The sequence below is a fragment of the Gopherus evgoodei genome, chromosome 5 (assembly GCF_007399415.2).
Source record: "Gopherus evgoodei ecotype Sinaloan lineage chromosome 5, rGopEvg1_v1.p, whole genome shotgun sequence".
In the NCBI taxonomy this organism is placed as follows: domain Eukaryota; kingdom Metazoa; phylum Chordata; order Testudines; family Testudinidae; genus Gopherus; species Gopherus evgoodei.
The window spans coordinates 119,529,024-119,546,881 of record NC_044326.1 but is presented as its reverse complement, the minus strand read 5'-3'; the positions used below and the strand labels follow the sequence as shown (position 1 = coordinate 119,546,881).

The 17,858-nt window shown below is 40.3% G+C and overlaps 1 protein-coding gene across 1 annotated transcript in view; it reads left to right on the top strand.

Annotated features, from left to right (window-relative positions):
• PDLIM5 (PDZ and LIM domain 5) overlaps positions 1-17,858 on the top strand; it is a 189,354-nt gene that overhangs the window by 115,093 nt on the left and 56,403 nt on the right. The window contains 5 exon segments of the mRNA XM_030564809.1: positions 2,329-2,501; positions 3,543-3,579; positions 5,819-5,848; positions 9,394-9,528; positions 10,372-10,473. Of these exon segments, the coding sequence (XP_030420669.1) occupies positions 2,329-2,501; positions 3,543-3,579; positions 5,819-5,848; positions 9,394-9,528; positions 10,372-10,473 (477 nt within the window).

Here is a 17,858-nt window from a genome sequence, read left to right as displayed (position 1 = left end):
CCTCCTGCCCCCAGCAGTCATCTGGTTTGCATTGTTCAGGAGGCAGAGGGAGGGGGAGTCTGTGTGCCAGATCCTCGCTCCTCCCTCCTGCCTCCAAAATGCATCAAGCCAGCTGATTGCTCTGGGCAGGAGGCAGGCGAGGGGGTCATTGCTCCTCCCTTCTGCCTGGGGCAATCAACTGGCTTGCGGCAGTGGGGAGGGAGGGAGGGAGTGGGGAGCTTGCGTGCCGAGTCCTCACTCTTCCCATGTCCCTCCTGCCTCCTAAATGAGAATTCGGCACGGAGGCTCCCTCTTCCTCCTGAACAGTGCTGATTGCTGTGGGGAGGAAGGGGAAGGTGCTGATCCACAGGGTCTGCTGGAGGGTGGGAGGTGCTGTGGAGGCGTAGGGAGGATGCCAAACAATGTAAGAGTGGAGCACTGCACAACTTTAAATGAGTATGTTTGCTAATTAATCAGTAATGAAACAATGTTAACTGGGACAACTTTAAGTGAGGAGTTACTGTACATTGATACAAACAGAAGTTTTTTTTCAACTTTTGCAGTTTTGCCATGCCATATCTAAGGAGTTAATTTGGCATTATACATCTCCTATACAGTATGTAAAAACAAAAATTAACTGTTACTATTAAAAAGGATAGTTATCGGTCCCCTTTGGAACTTTCCAAAATGGTGAACATCACCATGTATTTGCCACAGTTCCTGAAAGTATAGTTTTAAAAACTCCATATCCCTGGGTGACTGATAGCTCAGGGACTGGTAATAGCATATGGAACATTATGGGGGAACTTTCAAAGGTACAAAACAGATTGTCATTGTAATTCCATTGACTTTTAATGGGAGTCAGGCACTTAACTGTCCTTTGTGCCTTTGAAAAATTCCATCTACGTCTTTAGGGTTTCCACTTCCAAGCCAGCCCTGATTGATAATGCAAGGCATTTCTGTAACAGATAGCTGTTTGTTGATGTATGCAGGACCGGTGCTAGGGGTTTGAGTGCCCTAGACAGACGGGAATTTCCCCGCCACGCTCGCTGGTCCACGGCTCTGGTGGAGCTACCGCAATGGTGCCTGCGGAGGGTCCGGTGGAGCTGCCACAGTCGTGCCTGCGGGAGGTCCACCAGAGCCGCGCGAGTAGCCGACCATCCGCAGGCACGACTGCGGCAGCTCCACTGGAGCCGCGGAGCACGGACCCTCTGCAGGCACCACTGCGGCAGCTCCACCAGAGCCGCCTGCCGCCCCCTCCGGCAAAACGGCGCCCACCATTTATTCTGGCACCCTAGGCGATTGCCTAGGCTGCCTAAATGGTAGGGCCGGCCTTGGATGTATGTAAAATAAATCAGTCTTTAGAAGTGATATCCCCATAGAGTGCAACACTCCACTGTGTAGACAAACCCCTAATATACTTTCTGTGGGACAGCAATCCACATCTCAAGAACCACCATCACAATTGGCAGCCTGGTTGATAAATTCAGTTGGGAGGCATGGAATTTCTTATCTTTTCATCGTTGTAGCTGCAGCACTTTATGTTCCAGAGCAGAGCTAAGGTACACCTAACAGGCAGTGTGCTCTAGCTCTGTGAACAAAGAGAGGACTTCATTCTCCAGGCCCATTTAGCCCATTACACTTCACCAGCATTACATATACTACTTTTCAGAGATAGCATTATAAAAAAAAGCCACATTTTGATTATTTTTTTCTTACCTGTGGATATATATGGAATTAGTTGCAGATGCACATACAAAAAATCATGGACGTTGCACAGAACCCATTTTTTGTAGCAGGATATCAATGTCATTAGTGGTTGTCCTCGTTGCACTTTATCACTTGACTTACCCATATCTTTCACTTCCCTTTTCTTACTACTTTTATTTATTTTTCTTTTCCTCTTTCCTTCCTGTTCATGCTGGAACACTGTTCTTCTGTTGGCTTATTCCTTCAATTATAAGGAAAAACCCGCCTAAACGGTAAATGTTTAAAAATGTGTGTAACATGGTATTAACAGCTATTTGTGCTGTTTGATATATTTTGATAGTGACTGTAGAAAATATTTTAAGTGTTTCATGGTAAATCTGATGTAAATTACTAAATTCATGGAATTGTTTTGCAAGCAATAGACTTGAATCTGTGTTTCTATCTCTGAGCGTATGTCACTTCGTATGTAGTTGTTGTAACGTTTACAAAAGCACATCTGCACCCAAATGCAGAAGCTCTTTTTACAAACCTTGGTAGTGCATGATGAAGTCTTAAATGACATTGTGACAGTGACAAAATTTAAGATTTCCTGGTGAAATTTCACATTTTTCCCCTTATAACTATTCTTTGTTGAAATAGTCCACCAAGGAAGCACATTGTGGATACCTATACAGAGTTTTACCACACACCCACTCATCGTGATGCCAGCAAAAAACGATTGATTGAAGATACTGAAGACTGGCACCCAAGGACAGGAACTACCCAATCGCGTTCTTTTCGGATCCTTGCCCAAATCACCGGCACTGAACACAGTGAGTCATTGTTTGGTGTTGCAGCATTAGATAAGGATAAGTAGCTGTAATGGACTTGCACCCTCTGTCCTGGTAGAACTTGCTATAAGGTGCTGAAACAATAACTAACAAAGATCTCTAATCCAATTTGTAATGTTTCTTCCCCTGGATCATCAGTTCAGTAGTCAGTCACCCTGTTTTTTGTATGAACCCTCCACACAGCAAAAGAGGGGATTATGGGCCGATGTAATGCCTGAAACTTGTTTTGACCTGGCTAAATTCCAAGCTGACAGAGTCCTTTTAAAACAACTAACATATTTCCTCTAAATCAGCTTGCCAGAAAAATGTCCCTCCTGCCCTTCCTCCACCACCACCAAATGGAGAAATTTCCACTCAAAATCACTGGCTTGTGAGGCCCAGAGTGGGGCTGTAGTCTGTCGTAGAGCTCAAATGGGTCTAAATTTTGGTACGTTATGATGCTTCAGGGCTAGAAGTGAGTTTTTCTTTCTGTTGAAAATAGGCATTTCTAGTAGAATAGCATTTGCTTCTGTCTTACAAGAGCTAAAGATACCAAATCTAAAAATCATAACTTAACGTGGAATAATAGGGAAATTGTAATTTGTTACTCTAAAATGATTAGTGAACATTATTATCTCCCTGTAATTTCTGTATGTTTGGATTTATGTTACTAAGGGACAGATTTGTAAAGATGCCTAAAGATGATGCCGGGAACCTATAGGGGTTTCTGGAGGTGCCTACCTTTTATTGAACTCTAATGGGAGTTAGGCACTTTTGGAAATCCCACTAGACACCTGTCTGCATCTTTAGACACCTGAATACTTTTAAAAATCTGGCCCTATGGCTTTACAGGTTGAGGTAAATAGAAAAAATAGTAGCAATAACTCTCTTGAAAAATGTTATAATAGTTTTTCTTTGGCGTGTATGAAATACATGATCGTGTGATGCAAGATTTTATTGGCATTGTTTTTGAGGAAGATCAACCTGAACTCAATTGTTTCAAAGTGATTATTTAGAAATATAAAAGTTCTTATTTCATTGCAGTGAAAGAACCAGAAACTGAGACTACAAAGAAAACAAAGTAAGTTGATTTGTTGTTTAACTGAGATCTATATTTTGAGTATTCAATATTTTGCATGGCTTATTTTTAACTGATAATGTAATATTGCAGTTTGGTGCATTGGTGTAAAGTTCTAGAAACTTTTACATGCTGTTCTGTGTTAGTATTGTGTGTTATAAATGTATTAGTAAATGAATCAGCATGTAAAATCAATATTTTTGTGTGCTGTGATTGGCTTTTATTTAGGAGCTTAGTATAAGACTGTGAAAATTAAGGTTTGTACAGGAGTTGGAACTTTTCAGTGAATGTAACAGTTGGTTCTCTGTCTAGTGGTAGCTTGTAAACAGATGCATGTAATGTTTTGTCTTGAATCTAGCCATGCATTTTTGGCTTGTAATAGATTAGATTAACTTTTTCTAAGATTTGAACAGATAGATAGCTGCTATTTTGTTGCTCTTGAAGAATTATGCTATTCAATATTGTGCTATTCAAAGTGGTGCTAAAGGCCCAGTCCAGTACCTGATTCAGTGGGGGTCTTCGTATTGACTTCATTTGGCATTGATTCAGGCCTTAAAAGACAGATGAAAAAGTATATAGGCCTGTAAGTAGTGCATGGAGATGGCATGTTTTCAGTTCGTGTGAATTGAATTGTGAGACAAAGTTCTTTCCTTTCTTATGTTTCTTCTATCACTTCTTTCCACAGGGAAAAGATTCCCATCCAGATCTTAGGTCCAAAATATACAAAATTACGTGACTGGCACCATGACGTCTCAGCACGTGTCCTTAATGTCCAGTGATTTACCCAAGTTGCAAAAACAAAACACAAACCTTTTCTTCCTTTTCTCTTTTCCAAATGCTTTGCGCAAAAAAAGAAGTATTTTATTAGCCGCCTTCTGAGAGAAACTCTAGCTTTTTCTATACTTTTCTAACAATTTCCTACTGATGTGTAAAGAATGAGATGAATGTGGTTTTTGTGCTGATCAGTAGTTAACAAACTTACATAATCAACACAAAGTGACTTAGATGACTGTCTTCAAGTGGATAGAGGAGGTGGCTATTGAGGTTCTTTCTTGACAAGGAGGATTCATTTGTGTTGCTGCGTTTGAGTTCTTGTAGGTTGTTAGAAAGATGAGCAAAAGGTTAGTATACAGTATGCTTGACAAAAGAGGCCTGTAAACACTGAAACTCTTGTACTTTCCAGGATAATTGTATTTAAATTCAATAGAAGCTCAGCAGAAATATTTTAGAGTGGGTTGTAAATGATTTAAAATGGTACAGGGAGAAGTCAAATGGCTTCCCTGCCAAAAGGAGTTTTGCTGCTCTTGCAAATCTTAGTGCATTACAAATACTGAGCCCGTTAAACAGGTGTCCTGTCCACACCATGGAAAGACTATACAAAAAAGGAGTGAAATGTTGCTCTATACATGTAAGCTTCAGCATGCAACATCAAATGAAAATAAGATGAAGTCGTAGACGGTGATGATTATTTATTGTAAGGTGAAACTCTTAGGGCTTTTTGTGTTTTGTAGAAGCTTCAGTACCTTATGATAGTAATGCTTATTATCCTGTAATATAATGTATTATAGTAGACACACTCATTAACTTAAACTTTTTGAAGTTTGAAGAGTATTTTAATAAAAGCTGCTTTTAACTTAGTTTTGTCTGGTTTTTCTTTGAGGCCTTCTGACTCTATATGTAGAACTCTCACAGAAGTGCTATATCTCTAGTATTATAATGTTACTGAAGCAAGAGACGAGACAATAAAACCATATCGAGCTGTGCAAGAGCCACCAACGTTTGTACAATAAATGCAAGGGATTTTTCCCAAATCTCCTTTTATAATTTTTGTATTACATCTTTTTGATTTGTAAGGGATCCTGCATCAAGCTATGAAGTGACTGATCTTTTTTGCTGCCCCAAATAGAAGTATGTGAGATGAGCCTAGAACATTTTCATTTAAATAAATTGTCAGCTTTCAACACCTATAGAAGTACGGAAAGTCCAAACCTAAAAGGTTAATCTTGGAGTGAAATGAATTATAAGTTATATAGCACTTCGTTTAAATTTTGAGTATATCAACTAGGGTTTTCTAATCAAAATATTCCTTCCTTTGAACAATTATTGCAGAGAAGTTACATCCTAAAAACATTATAATATTCTGAAGTTTGCCTTTCCTCTTCAAAAGCATTACTTTGCCGTAATAAACATTCCTGCAGCTCAGCAATGGTATAGCTCACTGTGTTTATCATCTTATCTTTAGGGAGAGTCAAACAGAAAATGGAGACCCCAGGTAACTGCTAAGTTGTCTTAACACTAACAGCCACTTGTGTGGAAACATAAGAGTGCACAATATAAGGAATTGTATCAAAGTAAAAATAAAACTACAGAAGCATTCTCATCCAGTACATGATGATAACATAAAAATAGTTATGTCCAATAATGGTTTGATTCGTTTTACATTAAAACCACATAATGACCTTTAGGGAAAATCTTTCACTATAACAGTTTCACTGCAGACAAAAATCTGTCAATTGGAAATGAACTGCCTTGGCAGTTCTATCAAATTATAATTTCTCTTCTGTTTCAAGTACCTTTTTGCATGTGAATTTGAATAATGTGCTTAGTTTTAGTAAAATGCACATACAGCACACTATAATTATTGATTTGAACTAGAACGTGTATTCAGATATAGGAATTTTAAGCATTGTATTAAAGTTGGTTTGCCAGTTTAAATAATTTTTTATGCATGGCAGGGAGGGAAAGTTATTACAGATTGTACTCAACACAGTGAAAAATAAGTGTGATAAGGTGACTGCTTATGGCCAGTTTTGTAGTGCATTCTTTGAGTGAATATATTATTTGACCTTAAAGTATGTATTATTTTGAAATGTTCATATAAAATGAGAATATTTTCCTGCTGATATTTAATTTGCCATTTTATGTATCTTGCTAGCATTTAGCTCTTAATAGAATGAGTTGTTTCAATAAGGAACGGAAAAAAGGATTTTGCAATAATCTAAAACATAGATTTTTTAGTGTGAGTGAAAATAAATATACAAAGCGCACGAGTCTAAAAAATATCCTCTTGGTGTGTCCAGTGATAAGTATATCCAGATTCAAGAAGAATTCCCCAAAGCATAAGAATTCCCCAGAAAACTAGATTGACAAATCACTGGCCACCTGGAAGTATGTTATGGTATGCCACTGTATAAATATTTGGATGACGCTTCATTAAAGCAAGTTACTGTAGCAAAAATATGTTCAGGGCTGTTAAACAAATTTCTAGATAAGCAAAAATGCTGCATATTTTTTCAAAATTAGAACCATATTGTATGTCCCTCTGGTGGCTGTTTTTATCTTAGTAGTTTTAAGTCTCTGTTCTCTTTTTTTTATTTGAAAAAAATTGAGGCAATACAGGAACAAAAAACAAAAAGTACTGATTTTACCTTGGTTGGCTTAGAAAAAAGAGGTGAATGGTATATTTCATCACAACTTTTTTTCAGACTTTCTACATGAGAATTACAACTATGCAAACTACCAGTCAATCTCTCAAAAATACTTCTAATGTTTTTCTTAAAACCATCTGTTTTCATTCTTGCCTCCATTTAGTCTGTTCCACCTTCACTAGCCAGCAAAGTCTCACTCCTATTTTCACATTCTCCCACTATCTGTTCAAAAGTGTTGCCATAGTTACTCAGCAATAGGAACAAGGGAGTCAGAAGAGCTCATCCTAATTAAAAGTAAGCACCCAATTGCTCAGTGGATGAACAGGTTAGTCAGAACCTGTGCGCTGTCCCTGTGATCAGTTTGATTTCCATTGATCTTGAATAGCAACAGTCCACAGTCTACTCATCTAAATGCTCTGTAGCAATGTTTTCAGTGTATTTACTCTTCTCTCTACCTCATTGTGTGGCTATGCCAGAAAAAGGAAAGGAGACACTGGATAGGCTGCAACTTTATTCCTAAATGTCTGGGAATGCCTGGTAGGTAAAACTGTACAGTGCATATAGTTCCATAGTCCTTTACATATACCCAGAAGTTTCCTGTCAGTCACCACGCTGCTGGGACCTCACCACGTACATCCCATCTCAGATGAGGTTTAACGGGGTCATGGGAGAGGTGCTTGATTCCTTGTCATAACAGTCATAGGAGCCCCTAACCACCCTGTTTCCACTCCTATAAAGAATACCTTATTAAATCCTTTCCCAATCCATTTTACCTGATCACCATATTTATTCCCTATGGAGTACCTTCACTGGGAATCCGCCCCACCTATATAATGAGTTGCAACACCATAGCCTCACCCCCTTTACTCTCCTCCCCTCCCCCCCGCCAAAGCCTCCAGCTTGCATTGGGGAAGGTGAAAAAAATGACTTCACTTTGGCCAATCCTGAGGGTGAGGAAAATTCCTCACCAGCTGTGCCTCTTCTCCCTCCCTCCCCCTCCAGTTTCAACAGGTGGAAGAGTGTTCAGCCTAGTCCAGGTGGAAAAGAGGGCCTCTACTGTACAGATGTGGACATAAATAGTCCGCTTCTCCTCAGGTCAACTGAGGGGGTTGGGTGAGAATGGGTCAGTATCCACATGCTGTCCAGGTTTGGAGCTGCCTCCATGTAGTTACTCTCTGGCTTTCTAGTCCTTAAAGGGACAACACCTTCTCTGACAAACCAAAGATCATTCTCTCATCAAATGTATCTAAAGATATTTTGCTTACAGACTTGAATGTCATGATACATGTTCCATAACCAGATGTCTCTTCCCCCCAACCACACTTATGACATCGTAGTTTCATCATTTCTTAATTAAAAAAAAAATTGAAATAAGTAAAAACTGTTGGGCGAAACATTAGACTTCTTTTATTTTAAAATGTGAGTAACGCACCTTAATGCCCACTCTGATTCAAAGTGTACATTTAACCTTCAAAAAGACAGACTAGCTTTCAGTCATATGTCCATATGATGATCTGTATTTAGCTAACTGCTTCGTTCAAATCAGGCCTCAGAATGCATTTTGTTCCTGTGATATGGGAAAATACTTAGTGTCCTGATTTATTTATTTTTTTAATAAAAGAACTGACTGCATCTATTGTGGGGGTAGGCCTAAAATTAACAGGCCTGGGCAAAGGGGATGTAATCAAAGAAGGGTGAAGAATTTCAAGAGTTGTGAATAAACTCCAGATAAATGTCCAAGTTTTTGAAACTTTCTCTAAAGCAAACTTCCAAATATTTTGAGTTTCATCCATCCCTGTATGTAGCTAGGTAGATAAAAATGTGTTTTCTTTTGGAAGGAGTAACAGTGATCATGGAAAGTTTTACCTCCAGTAGAATACACAAATAACACTCAAATTTTATTTCCATGGAAGCATTCAATGATTTTGTTGGGTTACACCTTGTCATTTAGTAATAAAGTAATTTTCCCATTTTCAAGTATATTCTGGATGTCTTGAGTGCTGAGGAACACAATTTTGGACATTAATGAAATACTGAGTGAACACTGGTGCATGTTTTTTCAGTGTTATTTTTATAAATGTAATATATTCAAACCATCAATCGCTCCTTGTACCACTGTTTTTGGTTGGTATATTTGCCTGAAATCTAAAGTTAAAATAGAACTTTATTATCATGTTACTCACAAATCCATTAAATATTTTGAGTTGGCTACTGTTTGACTTGTTAGTGATATTGAGCAGGTTTGTGTAGAGATTTTTCTAGTTTTTTAGATTAGTAAATCCCTAGGCATAGTGAAATAGCGATCTCCCTTTTGGTCAGTTCTAAATTTTCACACATTTATTCCAACACTGTCCATGTGATTTTTTTTTTTTTATCATTCTCTGTAAAGCATGTCTGCAGATCCACCTAATGGAATAGAAGCCCAGAATTCCTCTTTCGATCTAAATAAACATTCAGTAGCTACTCAGACCGTCGATATGACACCTGCATCAGAACCTCCATCAACACCATTACCAGCTATGAGGTCTGCTTCTCAGTCATTGCTAAGTCCATTAGATACACTGATATCACTTAAGACTGGAAACCTGTTAAGATATTTAAATCTGCATGATACTAAAAGTAAAGAATACATCCTCATGTAGGTAGCTTTACTTGCTCAAAATTTGTGGAAGACAAATGTGGTGGTGTATGTTAACACGCTCACCTTGTAACTCCTACTTACTGTTTGTCACAAAATGACATTGTAGTTAGAAATGTGATGTGCATTTCTCTTCAAAAGACCTTGGTTGCATTAAATGTCACATTTGCAGTTACTTCAGTCATGTCTGGGCAGGTGGCATAATATGGAGAAAATGCTAAGAATTATACTTCAAGGTCCAACCCCACTCTGCTCAATTCCTGTAGCACCCAAAGTAAGTGACAGAGTGGCAGCATAAAGCAAATGACTTACCCTGCTTGTTTTCTAAAATGAAGAAATCACAATGAAAGGGTATAAAACACGAAGAGGAAGCCCAAATTAGAACTTCTGAGAATCTCCTTTTTAGTATTAACTGTGTTTTTTTCCCATCAGGCTGTGCAGAGTGACATTAAATACGTATGTCTCATCTCTGTAAATATAATTGACCATCTACTGATTTTACAAGCAACAATACACATTTCAGTCTTCACCAAAGTCAAGAAAAGTCACACACAAATTGTGCCTCATCTCAGCTCTGATTTTCACTTTAACCCTGATTCCCATTCAAGATATTGATATTTTTGTTCACGTTTTAACATATTTTTATTATGCCACTTAAATGTAGATTAAACATCTTGTTTGTGTTGATTTGATTTTGTTACCTTGAATGAAATACAAACTGTTCACCAGACCAGAATCTACTTCAGACATTTCACCGTTAGTCACGTCTTCAGCTGTCAGTGTTCCTTCTCCCAGACTTCCCGGACATGTCTCAAGTTCACCCCATGGGAGGTAAATGATTCTCCAGTGGTACTCTTCCTAATTGTAACAGGAAAATCTATACTAGCCATGTTTCTCTATCTTGGGGGGATTTGACTGTCACCCATTTAAATTGAACATCACCAGTTTTCTGAGCATGGCAGGAGGAGAGGGAAGAGGAGCAGAAAAATATTGATCTGGCCCATAAACACTTGCAGATACTAGTTAGAATAAGAAATAACTTACTATGTAGTAAAACAGTTCAGAAAAATCAACTTTGTCAGCGGGTGACCCTTCCCATGACCTGCTCTAATTGATAACAATGAAGTGTTAATGTATAGGTTGAGAGTTAATTCTAATGTATTTCCCACTGAGGCAAAACCATATTAAATATATTGAAAAAATATGGTGTGTTCTTAAAGGAATGTTATACTATGTGGTGATGAAATGAGAGATGGCAAACTTCCAGTCACTGACCTTGGATACCTTAACTGGCACTATTTAGACCATGTTTTCTTGGCAGACTGTAGACTCTTTTTTGGGGGTCATCTGTGGGTTTAGAAAGAGAAAATAAAAAATTATAAAATGTTATTTAACGTGAATAAGCTACACTGATGTACTGAATTTCATAAGCTAATAGTGGGGGGCGGGGGTGGCTCTGTGTCTGGAAGAGAAAACAAACACCAAACAAGACCTGTCATTTTTTGTACGTTATCCTAAATTTAGTCAATTGGATTATTTTAGTTATGTGTACAGTATGGACAGATTGATGCAAAAGCTAATCAAAAGGATAAAAATGGACCCTGTTCTTGGACAGTTCTACATTTCACACAGCCTTAAGTATAACTACTCTTGACCCAGAGCCTCTCTAGAAGTTGGACTACTCTGTTGCAAGTGGTAGGGAATTAATTATAGAGGGTTCTTGCCTTGGGAGCCTGATTATTCTCGTGGTCTTCTTCCAAAGCCTAAACTTTAGGTCATCAAGTATGACCTCATACAGGCCTTTGAGCTTTAGATTTCAACAGGGAATGGGGTCTCTGTTCTTCAGCTTGTTTTGAAAGTCGTGGCTTTTGTCGTTGGTTGTTGGTTGTTACAATGTGCCTGGGAGTTGATGGTTACGTTTACCTCTAAAATAAACTAATATGAAATATTTTTGGATGAATCTTATAAGACTTACTTTTGAATTGTAATAACTTCTGTCTTAGGAAGCTCATCTCATGGAATCTGTTGGTCTCACGCTAACACAGCAGATTTCACCTCCCTTAGTTTTAAAAAAAAACAAAAAACCCAAACACCCCATTAACTGACTTGCTCATGCCATCCTTTTCACAATCAGTTTACAAGAGTTAGCAGCCATAAAACATGTCTTTTATTACTTGTGCTTCTGTCTCTAATATGTCCATTTAACTGCTGTTCCTGTACCATATATGCCATAATGTTGTTGTCAAATGTTTTACTGAAATAAGTGGCTTTTGTTGGTTGTTCACTACGTAACCTGGGCAAGTCACTTAAGTTATCGGCTTCAATTTAGCCGCGTGTAAAATAGGTGCAACACCTATGCATGGGATTTATTGGTTCATTAACCGTTTCTGTGTTCTTGAGTGAAAGAGTATATTATGGTCGTTGTGGAAATTATCCTCAATTTGTTTTAATTCTTGTTTTGTTTTGCCATAATATTGGCCCTGCATTAAAATATGAAGGATACTGAGTGCAAACATCCTGAGATTCCTCCACACCTTCTTTGGCATGACAGCTTTTCTGACATGAATGGAAATTTGTTATTACTCATCCCCCTAAGTGTATAGACTGTAGTTAGATCAAACCAATAGCTGGCCAGTGTACTAATGGCAGAAGCAGTCATTGTAGGTGCAGTATGATTAAGGTGTGTACTTTGATCTGTTGTTGCCCTTTTTCATCTTTTAGAGAGGAAGGAATATTCAGTGGCTAGGATACTAACGTAGGAGTTGGGAGTCCTAGGTTCAATTTTCTGTTCTGCCACAGATTTCCTCTGTGACCTTGAGTGAGTTACTTAGTCTCTCTAGGTACATTTACACTAGAATAGAAAGCCCGTGGCACAGCCGTGGCTGGCCCAGGTCAGCTGACTCGGGTTTGTGGGGCTAAAAATGGCTGTGTAGACCTATGTAGAGTCCCTGAGCCCAGGCTCCAGCCTAAGCCCAAATGTCCACACGGCCATTTTACAGCCCCACCTGGTTCAGGCCACAAATAGGTGTTTAAATGCAGTGTAAACATACCAGTGCTGCCTCCATTCCTCATTTGTTAAAATAGGGATTTTTGCACCTGTCTCACGGGGGTGCTATGATGATATTTAAAAGATAGTGAAGCTCTGAGACTTCACTGACGCAAAGCACTATAGAAACACTATTTTTATTTTGAAATAAATTCAATGCACCATTCTATATTAATACCTTGATCCAAGCATAGAGCTACCATTGTCAAACAGTTCACGTGAGCAGCATTTTTGTGGTTTTAATATTTTTTGGCAGCCATTGTTTAAAGAAATAGGTTCTTTGTGTTCTCTGCTATGACTCAAGGCTCTTGAAGGGAGGATGCTGCTGCCCTTTATTTATATTATTTATTTACCTAGTGTCAGCGCATTTACATATTTTTTTAAAATGCATAAATTACATAAACCTCTCCTAAATGATTAATCCTAAGCTTCCACTATTATCCCCTATGTATCTTTTTATGCTTTCATAGTGGACATAGCTTCAATACAAATTTATCAAAATTAACCAAAAAATAAAGGCAATAAACAGAAAAACATGCCCGTTGTTATATGGTAATAACAGGCTTTGTTTCACTCCCTGACACTTACCACCTCAGGCTCTAGCAGATGGCTGAGGGGAACCAAATTCCAATGGTAGGACTCTCTCAAATGAGAAGCCTCTGCCTGGCACGGGTCTTACCCTAGGAGCTGACAGCCAGTTTCTACCAGTTCCAAAACAGACTCTCTAAAACCAGTTACTGCATCAATCAGAGCTTTAGAGATAATTACTGACACTATGAATTTGACCTAGAAGTGATGAGGAAGCCAAGACAGATTTGAGTGTAGACCTGTGCTCTGAAAGCCCACCCCATTCTGCACCAAATGAAGCTTCTGGCTGGTCTTCTTCAAGTATGCTGTGTCGAGTCCATTACAGTGACTTTTACCTGGGGAAGCTATGGGTAAAACTCTCTTGAGGTCAGTACAGTAACTTCTCACTTAATGTTGTAGTTATGTTCCTGAAAAATGTGACTGTAAGCGAAGTGATGTTAAGCAAATCCAATTTCCCTGTAAGAATTAATGTAAATGAGGGGGTTAGGTTCCAAGGAAATTTTTTTGACCAGACAAAAGACTATATTATATGCACACGGACGCACAGTATAAGTTTTAAACAAACAATTTAATACTCGTACACAGTGATGATGATTGTGAAGCTTGGTTGAGGTGGAGGAGTCAGAGGGTGGGATATTTCCCTTACTGCTAAATGATGAACTAGGAATTGACTGATCTCTCAAGGGTTATCTCTCACTCTACAAAGCAGCAGGAATGGAGGGAGATATGCGCATTTCCCCTTTTAAGTACATTGCCTTGTTAGTTAGATCAGCTTGCTGAGACGACAGCTGCTACAAACTCCCTCCATCCTGAGCCCTGGTCTGTCTCCCCTGCTCTATGGAAGATGGGGTAAGCGGGGTGCAGGAGCAGGCGGGAGAGGGACACCCTGACATTAGCCCCCCTCTTCCTTCCTTGTCCTCCACACAGCTAGTAGGAGTCTTGGAGCAGCTCCAAGGCAGAGGGCAGGAGCAGCACATGGCAATGGGGGGAGAGACAGCTGCAGTTGCTAGTCTGCTGGGCAGCTGCTGCACAGGGAATTTAGGGGGAGCTGATAAAAGGGCTGCTGGTCCACCCTGGTTCCAAGCCCCCACCAGTTAGCTGCAACGGGCTGCTGTTCCTGCAAGCATTGGACGAAGCAGGCGGCTGCCAAACAATGTTAGAAGGGAGCATTACACAACTTTAAATGAGCATGTTCTCTAATTGATCAGCAACGGAACAACGTTAATGGGGATGAGTTTAAGTGAGGAGTTACTGTATTGGAGCAGGTTTGCAGCTTCCAGGCCTGCTGACATAGATGTTGCCATCCCTAGCAGCTGTCAGAGAATCCAGGAACAATGACTGATCTAATTACACCTTTAAGCTGAGAGCCATTCTGACAAAAGGTGAGCGTATACCCTGAATAACGGACAAAGATAGTATTGCCTCAGCCCACACCTGTAGAATTTTCCTCCTACCAAGAAGCCAACACAAAGAGTTGAGTTTTGGACAGTTTCCCCTCCATTCACATGTACTAGCCAAGTTTAAGGCCATAAGACCAGAAGATCAGCCCACCAATCAAATAAACTCCCTTTCCTTGATATCGTCTAGGCTGTCTGTAAACCATAGTGACCTACGGGGACCACATAAGGAAGTTGCTCTTTAGGTGCTGGTATGTAAATAGTTGTCAAGAGTAGATGGTGACAGCATTCCCCTTAGGCCACAGACCTGAGGACTCAGTCACTGAGTGGTAATCTCAGCTTAGTTGGGCTATTGAGGTTCCTCTTCACTGTGGGAATGGGTGCTGGTTAGAACAGGTGCAGCAGCATAGGACTAAAACGGTCTATCAGAATGGTGAGAGAGAGGGAGTCACAAGAGATAAAAACTCTAACTGTACATTTTGTGACACTGTTGAGAGTTTTATACCAAATAAGGAAAAAAGCAGCAAAAATAATTATTTTTAAGAAATTCTTACACACCACTGAATTAATAGTATCTTGAGACCTGTTGAGATACAAACACTTCAGCAGATTGCTATTGCAAATACTGTATTTCAGTTGGAATGAACTATTTCTAAGTACGATCCATGGATCAGTGTCCAGCAAAAGAAAACTGGAGTCCCTTCTTGTATGCTATCAACGTGCCTAAGTTTACTATATCGCAGTTCTGCCTACTAATAGACTCACTTGAAAACAAGCCCTTCCCTGGCATAGGCCCTATCATATATGTGAGATCAATTGCAGAAAACAGAGCCACATTCCCTCGGTATACATATTCCATGTCGGGATCGGAAGACCCACCCATCTAGGACTCAAGGAAACAAAATTAACTTCCCAGCTATACATTAAACAGCAGCAGCCTGAGGAGGTACCTGGAGGCATAGCAAGGGCAGCGCACGCGGAGCCCTCCACTCCCTCAGGGGCTGCAGCGCTTCCTGGAGCAGCGCAGCGTAAGGCCAGGGCAGGCATGCGGGGAGCCTGCCCTGGCCCCAGTGCGCACCGCTACCACCCCGGAGCCATTTTAGGTAAGCGATGCCATGCCAGAGCCCAAACCCCGCCTGCACCTTGCCCCCCAATTCCCTGCCCTAAGCCCCCTGCCTGCACCTCACACCCCGCCTGCACCCCAACTCCCTGCCCTGAGCCCCCTCGTACATCCTGCTCCTGAGCCCCCTGCATGTCTGTGTACCCCAAGCCCCTGCCCTGAGCCCCTTCCTGCATTCCACACCCCTCCTTCACCCCAACCCCCTGCCCTGAGTCCCCTACAACACCCCACTCTCTCTCCTGCACCCCAACCCCCTGCCCAGGCCTTGCATACAATTTCTCCACCCAGTTGTGGCCCTTGTCCCAAAAAGTTTGCCCATCCCTGATTTAGTGCATATGGCAGGTTGCCCTTGTAGCACTTCTGTAAGATCAAAATAAATAAACTTTGCTTTTACCATTATTTGTGGTATACTGACACACTCACAAGTTTTAAAATCATAGTATGACTACTCTTTCAAATGGATTACTTTATTCTGAAAGATTTAGACAAAGTAGTGAAAGAATTGTTAGTGTCTGTCTCTCTTCCCTCCGGTCAAGCCAAAAGGTCCATCAGACTGTTTTCACAGGTTGGACCATCTCCAAACATGTAGCGAGATGAGTTTCGGGGTAGCTTTCATGTTCATTTCTGGCACATACTAAGATGGCTTTATCTTAGGATAATGTAGATAAAACTGTCCTTCTCTCTTGTTAAGTTTTTAGCAGTTCTCTTGTAAAGCAGGGTAATCCTTGTTTCAATGTCTCCCCTGACGTAAGTTAGTAAAACGGTATTTTGCCTTAGTGAGGTCAGAGGAGGAGGAGGAGGATTATGGTAAGTGTTAACAGTAATGACACTTAGAAGAATTTATATTTTTGATTCAATATTTCAGTCAGTGTAGTGCTCTGAGAACCTGGTGGGGATCGTCACCCTGTTATGATAGGTATTGTACAAGCAGAGAGATGGCCACTGCCCCTCACCACAGGCACATCTGGAACATCATAATGAACAATGCAATGGCTCACTTGAGCTCTTACTTATTAATTTTTCCTTCTGATGCCACAGCTAACTTATTTGAAATAACATATTTAGTAAGTGCATACTTAAATAAGGGGAAACTAATATCCATCCCCACCTAATTGTCACTGCACTAGGTTGATCTGGAAGAAATTCCCGTATCGATAACATCTGAAATGGTGGACTAGGACCTGGGCCCCCAATGTTTGTGCATATTGCAAAACGGACAGTTTGGTACACTATTGCAAGAATAGCAGTATCTGCTCCAGAAAGGTAGAGGGGTGAGGTGTATATGCTCACCCTCTGGGTAAGCTTGTAGTGCGGGCAAGTGTTGTGAATGTAGGGAAGGGAAAGTAATTTAGCTGATGCGTGTATGGTTCCTGTTCTTATAGGGGGAGTCATGGGCATGCATTCTGAGGAGACTAGAGCGTGCCAGGCTGAAATCTGATCTTAATCTCTAAGCACTGAATTCACTCAAGTCTGGAAGAAAATCCCTCTTACACCAAAGAAAGTACCTCTTTGTTGGTAAATTCATGTATTACCTCACACATACAAAGAAAAGTAATCCAGAACACCTAGACAGTTCCTAACCTGAGCAGTTTTGTGGAGGGCGGGGTGTGTGCTTGCGCATGTGTTGTAGTTTGTAGTAGTAAAGACATTTGGAAATAATTGGCTGCTAATGATGTTCTATGAACCGAGCTCATTGTTTTCATTAAGCTTTTCATAGTCAACCTGTGCCTGAGGAGGTTGTGAAGGCTGGGACTATAATAGGGTTTAAAAGAGAACTGGATAAATTCATGGAGGTTAAGTCCATTAATGGCTATTAGCCAAGATGGGTAAGGAATGGTGTCTCTAGCCTCTGTTTATTAGAGGGTGGAGATGGATGGCAGGAGAGAGAGATCACTTGATCATTACCTATTAGGTTCAGTCTCTCTGGAGCACCTGACATTGGCCACTGTTGGCAGACAGGATACTGGGCTGGATGGACCTTTGGTCTGACCCAGTATGGCCGTTCTTATGTTTTTAAGCGGTGAAAGGCTGTTGTCTCAAACACACTTTAAGTAGTATACATCTT